General features: G+C 34.9%; 1 protein-coding gene across 1 annotated transcript in view; it reads right to left on the bottom strand.

The window, feature by feature from the left end:
* Positions 1-10,163: 10,163 nt before the first annotated feature.
* The window catches only part of OLFM3 (olfactomedin 3), a 75,555-nt gene continuing 72,723 nt past the window's right edge, over positions 10,164-12,995 (bottom strand). Inside the window, exon 6 of the mRNA XM_072644154.1 lies at positions 10,164-11,545. Within this exon, the coding sequence (XP_072500255.1) occupies positions 10,868-11,545 (678 nt within the window). The 3' untranslated portion in view covers positions 10,164-10,867. The remainder of the gene's footprint in view (positions 11,546-12,995) is intronic.

The following is a 12,995-nucleotide window of genomic DNA, read 5'->3' on the forward strand; positions in this document are numbered from 1 at the left end:
TCTGTGATTTATGATTTAGAGAGATCAGACAGCCAACAACTTGAATGTTGTTTTAATTCAGGAGGAAAAATAATTAGATTGTGAAGGAAGGAATTATGTGAGAGAAACATTTAACTTTATTTTCTTTACAGAATGGGAATGGACAAAAGTAATATAGAGGAAGGGGGATTATACAAAGTTGTTATTATCGTTGAGTCAGTTCAGTCATTTCTGACTCTTTGTGACCCTATTTGGGATTTTCTTTGCAGAAGTACGAGAGTGATTTATCTTTTCCTTCTCCAGTTCATTTTACAGATAGAGAAACTAAGGCAAACAGTGTTAAGTTACTTGCTCAGGGTCACACAGCTACTAAGAGTCTCAGGCTGGATTTGAATAAGTCTTCCTGATTCCAGGCCATGGTCCTCTCTATCCATCGTGGCACCTAATTACCTTTCAAAAAGTCATATAAGTAACTTTACTCACTTCTGAATGGGATAGAATGCATCATAAAGAGCCTAATTCATTCCCTTGTAGTAAATTGAATGTCGTTTTGCTTTCTTAAAAGTTTGTTATTTCAGCAATTATACCATTATAAAAGATGAATAATTCTTTCTCAAAGTAGAACTATAAGACCGCAAGTTTGGCTTTCTTTAGAAAATTTCCAAAATACACATTGTTAGTGTATAAAGTTGTTGGAATGTTATTTATGTTCTCAGCTTTTTTCTTATAGAATGTTCTAGTTTATCCCTTTTCCTGAGATGACTGTTTATAAAGCACTGAACTTTTTGGAGAGCTCTAATCCTCATTCTGATGCTATCTGAGTGACCTTGAGTAAGCCTTTGAAATCAAGCTTTGTGTCCCAACTTGCTTATTTGAAAAAAAATGGAGCTTGATAACACCTGGTCTGTGTGTCTCAAAATTCCACATGGCCAGCTTGTTGGTGACAAACTCCTCCTCGCTTAGTCCTCAGAATATAGACTCAATCTGGCGTTAAGACATACTGGAAGCGTTTCCACTGTGGCAGAACCTGTCCTAGCTCACTCTCTGTTTGCATAAGCTTTGAAAAACCAAGGTCACCTCCACAACTTGATGAGACATTCAAGCAGGATGATAAAATAAGGAAATAGATATAAAGACTCTTTGAAGGACATAAAGAACGCTCAAAATATAAGGTATCTAAATGGAGAGCCACAGGAGGTTAAAAAAATACTTTTAAGTATGGAGTGAAGGCACCACATAGGATATATTTAGATGAAAATATGGGACAGTCATTCTGTGAGAATGAGAATAACAAAAATGCTCCATGATACACTGCTACTCTTGAGATAAAAAAGGGAGTGGAGAGAGCCCATTGGTTTTCTGAGGAATTTCTCTGGGAAGGCTTTAAGGTAAAAACAAAGATTTGTACATAGATAGAAGATAATTTATATTGTTGGAAGGAATACTCACAGATGAGATCATAGATGACTAAAAGTATCAAAGAAACTCCACCAGGATGCCAATTGGAAGAGAGTACCCCTGGCATAGGAAAGTCTGGACTCCATTTTAAGTTGTTCAGTTGTATCTGACTCTTCAGGACCCTGTGGACCATACTGCACAGAGGGTTTTCTTGACAAGGTTTTGGAGAGGTTTGCTGTTTCCTTCTCCAGTGGATTAAGGTAAACAGAGATTAAATCACTAGTCCAAGGTCACACAGCTAGTAAGTATCTGAGGCTGGATTTGAATTCCAGTCTCCCTGACTCCAGGTCCAGCACTTTATCCACAGACCCACCCAGCTGTCCCTTTTCAGTACACATAGCAAATTCAAGATCAATTGCTAATGAAGGTTAGTGAAGACCTCTGTGAGAAAGAAAATGTTTATTTACATTCATTATTTGGGTGTCAAAATAAAATGATGACCTGGAGGTATGTGTGACCAATCTAAGATTTTTAAAAAATAAAAAAGTACTATCCATGTTGGAAGCAGCCTTGATTTAATGCTAACCATTGCAGTTCACTCTGTAAAGATTCCTGTAGTTTTTTTTAAAAAACAAAATAAAACCAAACAAACACCTTTTATTTATTTTCTTCTTCTGGAGATTGTATATGTCAAATATAATCATTTCTAAGATACAAGAAACATTCTAGGCATCGTTGTTGCTTGTGGGTTTGTAGAGCATCTAATTTCAGAAGTCTGGAGTTAAATTTGATGGGCGACATCACTCTGCTCAGTACTACCAGCGTCTAATGGTGTTGACAAAAAACTAACATAGAATTTCTAAAGACTGCTCCTAAAGCCCCACAAGATGGTGGCCAAGCTTCATTTTGATAAATTCTAGGTCACTCAACTCTAGAGAAAACAGACCCCCCCTTCTACTTCTTCTGTAATAATTCAGTGACTCTGTTCTAAATGCTGAAAGCCTGGTTGGAGGGGAGTTATATCCCTTTTCCAGAGAGCTATTAAAGGGGAAAAACTCTTATTTTTAAAAGTTATATCATAGAACAAACAGCCCAAACTATGAAAACTTTCTTTTTTTGCCCATTGAAGCAAGCTGATATTCTGAGAAATTAGTGGGCAGAATATAGGAATGTTACTGGGAGAAATAAGGTAATATTCATTGACGGAGAAAGAGAAATCTATTTGTATAGATTAGACAGTCATTTATTTAGAGGAAACATGGCATAGAGATGGATTGATGGACTTGAAGGTAGGAAATCTGGAAAACCCAACACTAGGACTTACTGGTTGTTTATTCTTAGGCAAGTCATTTAATTTTATTCTTTCGATTTCTCCATCTGTATAATAGGTATGATATGTACTTTACAGAATAGATATGAACCTGAAATAATATTATATTTGTAAAATGCTTTACAGACCTTAAAACATAAGATAAATGACAATCATTATTGTTATTCTTTGAATGTCCTTCCATTTGGAACTATCTCATTTAAAAGTTGTTGAAATGGACCCTAACGCCAAAAACATCAATATATTTCATGTGATAAATGTTTGGGAGTTGGGAGTTGGTATATTACTTCATAACTTGGCAACGCTAGATCTATTTAGGTTGGTTTAAAGAACTCCAACCTTGAAGGAAAGGAGCTTTTTTTTCATTAATGGAATTTAATATTGTAAAGCCTATAATATATCAATTTCTATTTCTAAAATGTGCAGTGACATACATTGTTTTGAGTGTGCACCGTATGTTTGCTGCTAACAAACTAGCATTGCCCTTTTGGATGGTATTGACCTACTCTTTTACAATATTTTGGTCATGGTCTATTTCAAATGGCAGCGAACACCATTGACCATATTCTAGCATCAAATATGAAAACACAGAATGTACCAAGTTAGATGATTTTGTATATTTGCCAGGATACACACACACACACACACACACACACACACACACACACACACACACACACACACACACACACACACACACTCCTGTACCCACACATAGATCTGAGGGAGAGGAACCTAGTCATATGATTTTCATCATCATCATTATTACCACCATCATCTATCTAAGACCAAAAATTACACAGAGAAGTAAAGACATGTGGTGGGGGTGGGGGTGATGATGATGATGAAATCCTGTGACTAGGTGAGTATATATAGACATTCTTTGAAGGACTATGCACACATACACACACACACACACGCACACACTCACACACTCAATTGCAAAAGCTTGGAAACTTTATTATATGTAAATCAGGTATAATAATACCTATAATAATACCCCAAACCTGTTAAACAGTTAAATGAAGGCGAGATTTTGGCTAACCAGTTTGATCTTGCATTTTTGGAGAAATGAAACATTTCTGGAGAAAAGTTCATACATTTGAAAAATGTCAGATTAACTTTATAGTTAATAAATTGGGATAAGTTGTATTGCTATATTTTCCATCTATGATTTAGTAAATAAGATCTAAGGCAAGTAAGTGTTCTTAACTGGGGGTGGAGGCTGGAGGTGGTATCTGTTAACTTATTTTTATATTATTATTTTGATAATTCTACTTAAGTGAAATTCCTTTACTTTATAATCCTATATATTTTATGCATTTAAAACATTATTTTCTTGGCCTTACAACACTTCCAAAGAGGTCCATCACACACACACACGCACGCATGCACGCAAGCACGCACACACAGATTGAGGTTAAGAATTGGTGACCTAGAGTATTGTCTAAGGCACAGAGAAGTTGGGTAATTCCTCAGTAAGTGACAGAAGTGGGAACTGATCTCCAGCCTTCCTCACTCCATGCACAGTGTAACAACCATCATTGCTTACTATCTCTAACTTTGGACATGAAGGAATTGAGGAAATTAGGACAGCAAATGGTAAATTGTGGGAACTGAGTGAATCAAACTGCCTCCATTTTGTGGTTCAATTCTGCTCAGTTGCCATTTTATTCAATTATGGGTACAATTCAACTTCTATCTTGTAAGAAAATTTTATTCAGTTGTGGGATTTGGGAGAAAACCTTACTGCATTGTTTAAACCTATCCCTTCATGGCTAGAAATTTGGACCACCTCTACCTGCTTCTTAGAGACATTTAACCAAAGGCTTAGGTTATGCAGACCAGAAATCTGGTCGGATTCAAAGATTGATGCAAGGAGATTTCTCACAATTGTACACCTCAAGCTATTCACGTATCCTATCCGAAAACTAGTTTCATGCTGATAAATTAGTTATTGTTTCCATATTCTTTGATTATTTACAGACACTTGGCATAAATGGGATACTTCTTTTTCTGAATTCAGGGAATTGTACCTGTTTTCTCTTCCCCTCCCAACTTGAAAAGTCCTAATCTTTCATCCATGAGATGACCAAATCTTGTATTGTTTTCTTTTAATTAATTGACCTTATATGATTAATTGTTTTGAATATATAAAAGTCTGTCTCCTTCTGTATTTGGGATCCAGGACTAAATTGAGGAAAGGGGCTTGGGGTCTGGTCCTCATTTGTTAGACAATTGCCATGCATTGCTTAATAAATCAATATGCTCAGAAGTTTGAACCTTTATTTCCACAATTGTTTGGAATCTTTGTTTCCTCAATTGGTGCCTTTCACCACCAAAGGCACTAAAGAATTCATTTTTTTATACCCCAGGTTTAGAGTTTATATACTACTCTACTTGTCTAAATAGAGTACACATTAATTCAGGATACCTCATTTTGTTGAGTCCCAAACCTATTTTGAGTAATTATTGACCATAAGAAATTATTACCTATCAGATTTAAGGGAGATGTAGACAAATGTTAAACAAAGCTATCACACCACAAAGTTGTTTTCATTGTGAATACAGCCTATTGAACTAAATGGCTTTTATTACCTCTAGGTCTCTATGGAAATGAATATTCCCCAATAGAAGCAGCCAAGGATTAACACATTGCATCATCCTGTCTCACCATACTTTTAATTGATTATCATATAGAATTCAGAATATTCAGAGTTCCAGGAAACTCCCCTCAGTAACTCTTCCCATGGTCTGCTTATGAATTCATCTATGATTGTGCTATTAAAATATGTATTAGGAATATTAAATGTACAGTTAACTATGAGAATGAATCAAATCCCCCCACCCCCCAAGAAGTCAGTTGAATATCTCCTGTGCTGACTTGAAGAAATATGCAGATCATAAGCAGACAGGTTGGAATTCTTTCCCATGGTGGGTCTGTCTTGAGTGACAGATTTTCAGTTTGCCACCAATAACATCCATATTAGGGTTCTTGCAAAGACAATTTGATGTTTTTGTTTTACAAGGAGGCCAGGGAAGCTTTTTTTAAAAACCTGTCTTTCAAAGTGGACAAAATTTAGGGATTTTAGTAGACAACTAGGTAATGGAATGGATACAAGATAGGATTTACAATCAGGAGAACTTGAGTTCAAATACTGACTCATGCATTTATTATGTGACCTTGGGAAAGCTGCTTAATTAACCTCATTGTTTATCAGGAAAATGTTTATCTGAAAAACACCACAGGGTGTTTGTGAGTACGAGAAGTTAGAATATATAAAGAGCTTTGCAAACTGTAAAGTGATATATGAATGCTACCAATTACTAGATATTACGATTAATAGTAAGTGTCAAACTTACCTTTATTAAAATGCTGTTTATTTTGAGGGAACATAAAAAAACTTCAAGCTAACATTTTGGAATTATAAAACAAATCTTCAGGCTAGATCATCTATTTCTACTTAATAAATTTCTTTTGTAAGTTGGGTGTTACTTAGGACTTTCAGGAATGTAGAATTTTTACTTAATAGGAAAGAATAATGATTGGAATTCTGACTTCATTGATACAGGAAACTCTTAAGACAAGATGATTGCCTATACTGGTTGGCTTCTCAGCAACTTGCAGGCTTAGACAGTTGTCCATGGCATTGAGAAGTGATTCAGTTTCTTCAGGGTTACAAAGACAGTATTTGACACGTGAGCATCTCTACCCCAAATACTTCTGTCTAGTAGGCCAGATATCTATTGCTGCCTTTGGGAAAGGGAGCTAGAAAGACGTTGCCATCTTTTCCCCTTATTTCTAAAAAAACAAAAAAAAAACCCGAATATGGATTCATTATCAAGAATGTCACTGATATCATAATTAAGAGAAATTCGATGCTATCTGATTAAATGAACTGATTGACATATACAGTATAAGTATAAAACATCTTGGGTTATTTTAATTTCTTTATCTCCTTTCATATTACTTCTAAGTAATTATCATTTTATTTCTGTTTTGGTCTACATGTTAGGAATATATTATAAGATGAAAATCTTTTTCACAGCTGTCTTGTGTGGACTGATAAGCCACCAAACACAAAATAGTCATCCGCATCATTGTTCTATTGTGTCTTGGGAGGCAATGTTAGAACTGGAAGCAAAAGACATAGGTTTTAATGCATACCTCTTGCTCATAATCATTATTTGACCTTGGGAAAACACATGACCTTTGTGAATTCCAGTTTCCTGAGATGATTAGTATCTCCCAAGGTTTTTACGAACCTCAAAATGAATCCTATATTTAAAGTGCTTTGCACACTTTGAAGTATTATATGAATGACAGGACAGGGAACCAGTCTTGTGGAGTCAATGAAATTACTACCTCTGACACATATTGACTATATAACCCTAGGCAAGTCATTTAAGCTTACTGTGCACTGGGTAATTCTCCAAGACTGAAAGTTGCAAAGAAGATCAACCTGAATTAGTAAAAGAGGTTCCCTCATGCAGGAGTCCTTTACATAGAGATGTCAAATGTGTAGATCTGCATTACCCACAACACTCTTGAGAGCTAGAAATATAATTGGGAAATATTTAACAAAATAAATAAAAAAATAACAGGACATAAATAATGTTCATAAGTGGTTTTCTAAGTAAATATGTGGTTCTCAGAGATCCTTTTACATGATATAATGGCCCCCATTTCTATTTGATACCACTGCTCTATACTAATGAAATCATAGGTGCAGGCAATAATGGGAATATGATAACTTTGTGAAATGATCACTTATTAAATAGCGATTGTTATTGTTTCCTATGCTACCATTATACACCTCATTATGACATAGATATTTACCAATTATGCAGGTAATTTGATTTATTTCAACAGGGACATCAGTAAGGAGACAGTCAAAATGATTCATTCTAGGCTATGAATTACCTGGCACTACTGTTACACTGATTAGTGTGGCACAGTAGATCAAGTCCTGAACTTGGAGTCAGGAAAACTGGTACTCAAATCCTAACTTATATTAGCAAGGTTGCCATGGGCAAGTCACATAATCTCTCTCAGTATAAAATGGGGGTAATATACAGAATTATTATGAAGATCAAATGAAGTAATCTACCTATCCGTCTAAACATATATGTAAAGGGTTTTACAAACCTTAAAGTGCCATATAAATGTTAGATATTGTTAAATATCCATTTCTATCAACTCAGCTTTCAGAAATTTTGAATCATTCTCTATTAAGTGAATTCACTTGGTTAAATGTTTTAGAGTATCAGGTTTTTGAGTAAGTTGCTTTTATCTCACATTCTGACATGATAATCATTCATTGAGAAAAATTGAATTTCTATTTGAGTTTAATACAAATCACACAAAAGCTCATGTTATCCCCACTCAATGTAACAAGGAAGAAGTCTTAAATTGAGATCCTAAAGTGCTTTAAGAATTGTGCACCTGGCAAATGAACTGCAATTATCTTGGACTTGAATGTACCACATGATAGCAATTCTGGAAAAGGAAATGAAGCATCATATATCCAACTAAAGCCACACACTTAGAAAGCTTTTGTTTCAGAAGTTGATGCAGCTTTCTGCTTTCCTTATACAAAGGTTTGTTATCCCTAGTCGTCTATATCTGATGATTTTTAATTGGGCTAAATATAAATCCCTTGGTTGCATCTTCCAGGATTTTTCAAGTCTTACTACCAGGTATCCCACATTATTAACAATAAATCTTTTGAAAGAGAAGCCATTGATCTCTAATATAGAGTAGGGGAAGAAATTTTCAAATACAAGTGATTAGAATTTTCCCAAATTGAAAACTACAGACCATTCACTGAAATTTATGCTAGCTTCATATAAGCAGGGATACAATCTTCATTAAGGAATGAAGAACCAGTCTAATACAAGTAAAAAGATTTACACCTATAATTTCCAGTGTTAAAATATTACTAAATGATTATTTTTGTTGATGAAATTTAACTGTAGTTTGAGATGTTAAGTTTAAACATTAACATTTATTATACTTTGCATGGCTATCACAATTTGTTAGTGTAAATATGGAATTATGTTTATCTGAATCTAGCATATTGTTTTGTGTATTTTTATACCATATGTATAACATATATATGCATATATACGGTTTTAAAATTACAAAACAAAAGACCATGTGAAGTCCTTTATGTCTGACACTGGCAATATATTTCAGTTTCCCAAAACTGTATTTTTTAAGATGAGTAATGGTTATACGGAGGCATGTTAGCTATCTTGAAGTATCTGTAGGGCTGTCACCTAGAAAGATTGGACTTTTCTGCTTGATCTCAGAAGGAAAAACTAAAAGTAATGTTTGGAGGCTAAAAGAAGATCCTCACAATTCAATCTATCACAAAGTGGAATAAATGGTTTGCCTTTAAAAGTAGCATCTTTCCCCAAAAAGTAGGTCTTCCAATAAAGGCTAAATGATTACCTATCAGATGTATTTTAACAGAGATTCTTATTCAAATATGAACTGGGTAAAAGATCCCTGCTAATACCAAATTTCTATGATTCTATGATGTTTAGTTTTGTAGAATTATAGTTAAACTGTAATTATTCTATCTGTTTACATTAATTGCAAGTTCTGCATTTTAGCATAGGAAAATAGTACTGAAGTTTTTCTCTTGAGAGGGGTAAATTCACTCAGGAAAGATAATGGATTGTGTAAGATAAGCAAGTGGTGCTATACTCCTCCACTCTCTGTTGGAAACCTATATAATTGAAAGTCCAAATAATAAGCAAGACTTCAATTTTTGATTTCTATGGACCTGCTGCATGTCTTCCCAAAGCTCACATTACATTTCTTGAGAATATTTTGAGAAATCTGTATTCACAATGGTGTTATGTTCTTCCTGAAGAATGAGAATCTGTGTGTGTGTAATTATCCTCTTGCTCCTGCTTTGTTAACAGTCAATTAAGGGGTAAAATATTTGACCATAAAGAGTAAACTTTCCTGTTTGCCTGAGATATGGGACAATTAATTCCAATATATGATTCGCAGACTCAGCAGATTCTGCAGACAACCACAATGAATGGTAGAAAATAAATATTATATCAAACCAGCTATACTGGGCTACTTTTATCATTCTTGGTTGTTAATGATCCATTATACACAGGGAGGGGAAAATTCCTGTTTTGAAATTATCTTTTGTTTTATCTGTATATATCAAGTATCCTCCAGTAGACTTTAAGGTCCTTACGGGCAGAGTTGGTTTTTCATTTTTGCTTTTGTATCCCCAGCACAATGTCTTGCATGTGCTACCTAATTAGATGATGTTCCTTGAATCCGTTTGAATTGAAATGAATTGATGGAAAGGGAATTTTTCTCATTATCTTTTTGAGGTTTACAATGCTTACAGAAAGGGACCAAGCTGAGAACATAATCCCTTCTTGACTGTACTTCCAAACCCATCCATAGTCATCACTGAGATTCAACTTCAATGTATTTTATAAAAAATAGTACTTAGTTTACTTTCACAGAAGTGAAGAGATACAATTGCACAATGGTGGTTACAATGGTAGAAATACATATTGCCAGTAAAATGTTAGCAAGAGGTTTAAAAATGTACTTTACAGCACCTCATCAGAGAGTTAGGTAACAGCAAAATGATGGATAGTAATTTTTCCAAGTAAATCAGATCTTTGATTTTTTTATCTTTTAAGAAATAAATGGAGGGAAAAGTATTCTTTTCAGTTCCAGTTACTACCAAACATTTCCTGATGTGGAGCAACAAGTTGACAGATTAAAAAAGGACAGAAGTTAAAAAAAGACATTCATGCATTTAAACCACCATTAATTTCTGACTCAAATATAAGGCAGATCATTAATCTTTTGAAAACCATGACTTTAGTCACTCAAACTCTCTTTAGTGCTTTTCACACAAGGTCGTAATAGGCCTTGTAGATCCAATAATTAAGATGCATTTCCAACAGGTCATTTTAGGACAGTCTTGGGTGTTGGTTTGTTTCTTGTTTCTGTTTTTTTGATACACTCTATAGTATAAAATGCTTTTTGGCAAATGATGGAAAAAAAACACATACTACAGAAAGAAGTGAGATGCTTTAGAGTTTATCACAAATGACACTAAGATAATTGGAAAAATTAAAAAAAATAAAATAAAACTAAAGCAACACTTATGTGTCATCCTCAGTTTTAATGATGTGGAAAAGAGTGACATTGAACAGGACCTGATGTCCATTATTCCAGGCATATAGAGCTCTATCTCTTGCATTGTAGTCAAGCATGGATATGTGAAAGTACTGATTATGGAAGGGGATGTCTGTGTACTCGTAGGTGGAGGTTTTGGTGGAGTAAGAGTAATAAACCTTGGCTCCAGTTAAATGGGAGTTGGTGACATATAAGGTCCCACAGATCATGAAGGATTCTCCAGCACTCCTCTTGGGATAGCCAGTACTCCAGCTCTTCATCACCTCCAAGGTATCTTGGTTAAGCTGACTGATTACAATGTTGCCCGCATTCTGGTTGGTTGCGTACACTGCCCACAGTCCAATCTCATCAGCCATCAGATCAATATCAGAGAAGCCACCCCATGTGTAAGGGTAGACATTATGAAAACCAGCATACTCCAGGCTCCGCTGGGCCAGTACTCTCCCTGTGTCGAAGCTGTACTTGATAATGATATTACTCTGATACTTGTTAAAATAGAGGGAGCCATTGTAGACCACATGGTTAGTCCCTGCCCATTTGAAAGGGAGGTTGTATGTCCTTGATTCAGCTCCACTGACAAAGTCTGCAATTGATTTATATTCACGGACAATCTTATTGTTAGTGTAACTATCCATGTACCAAACCTGGAAAGAATAAAAAAAAAATTCAACTCAACTTATTTGTATACCCATCACAGAATCTAAAAACATGAAAATCAATAGATATTAATAAAGATTAATACGTATATCTGAAGATTTTGAAAATCAAAATTTTTTTCTTCCTTTGATCTACTATTTTATCTTCCCCTTGTAGAATATAGGCTCTTTAAGGGCAGGAACCTAGCCTTAGTATCTAGATAGTAGATGTTTAATAGATTTTTTGAAATCATTGAAATTAATTATTATGTTATAAGAAAGATCTGAGACATATTATACCTTAGTAGATGGCATTAGAGTCAGGAAGACCTGGATTCAATTCTTGCCTATGACACATTCTGGTTATGTGACCATAGGTAAGTCATATAACCTTTTAGTGTCTGTCAGCTCTCTAAGATACAGTTCATGATCTGCACTGGTATAGAAATTTGTTTCATTAATTGTTTTCCCTATGTCAATGAAATCACAATTCTTGATCCTCTTCAAAAAAAAAAAAAAGCATTTACAGACATTTTAGCCATCCCTGTGTTGAGAGGGGTGACAACAAGTGTTGGGAAGGGGAACAAGCATTTATTAAGCACCTACTATGTATCAGATACTGTGCTAATTGTTTTTACAAATATCTCATTTGATATGTATACTGAATAATTGATTGATAGCAAAATTTTCTCTTCTTTGCTATTGCCATTTCACATCTCACAGAACTGATCTTATGATAGATAGTACATTAAAGATGGAAAGGACCTCAAGGGTTATATGATCTAGTCCAGGGTGGGGAATCTGCAACCTTAAGGCCACATGTCACCCAGTGGGTCCTCAAGTATGGTCCTTTGATTGAACCCAAACTCCATAGAACAAATGCTCTTAATAAAAGGATTTTGTTGAACTCAGTCAAAAGGTCACACTTGAGGACTTAGAAGGCCACATGTGGCCTCAGATCCATAAGCTTCCCATCGCTGGCCTAGCCCCTTTATTTTCTAGATAAAGAATGTTAGGTCTTGGATGCTGACTTATGTACAGTTGCACAAACAATGCATGTAAGAAATACAACTTGAACCCAGGTCCCCTGACTCATAGCTGTTCATATAAAATTACATCCAAAATACCCGAGGTGATCATTTTCACTTGCATAATTCAAATGTGTTGACATAGTCATTGATGATTATGGGGGAAAAATATTACCTTGAATGATTTATATTTATTCTATCTCCTTGTCTGGAGCAAGAACCTGCACTTTACAAAAATGTCTAAGACTTCATTGTCTAAGGCCTATTTTTCAAGTGTCTTGTTTGCCTTAGGATTATGAATACATTGAAGCACCAACTCTAACACTTACTTTATGGTGCATTAGATGAGTTTTTTATGAGAAAATGCCTTATGATGAATATTTTTCCCTTTTTGTCCAGTAACTAAGACACCTTTTATCAGGTCCCCAAAG

The sequence above is a fragment of the Notamacropus eugenii genome, chromosome 2, assembly GCF_028372415.1.
Source record: "Notamacropus eugenii isolate mMacEug1 chromosome 2, mMacEug1.pri_v2, whole genome shotgun sequence".
In the NCBI taxonomy this organism is placed as follows: Eukaryota; Metazoa; Chordata; class Mammalia; order Diprotodontia; family Macropodidae; genus Notamacropus; species Notamacropus eugenii.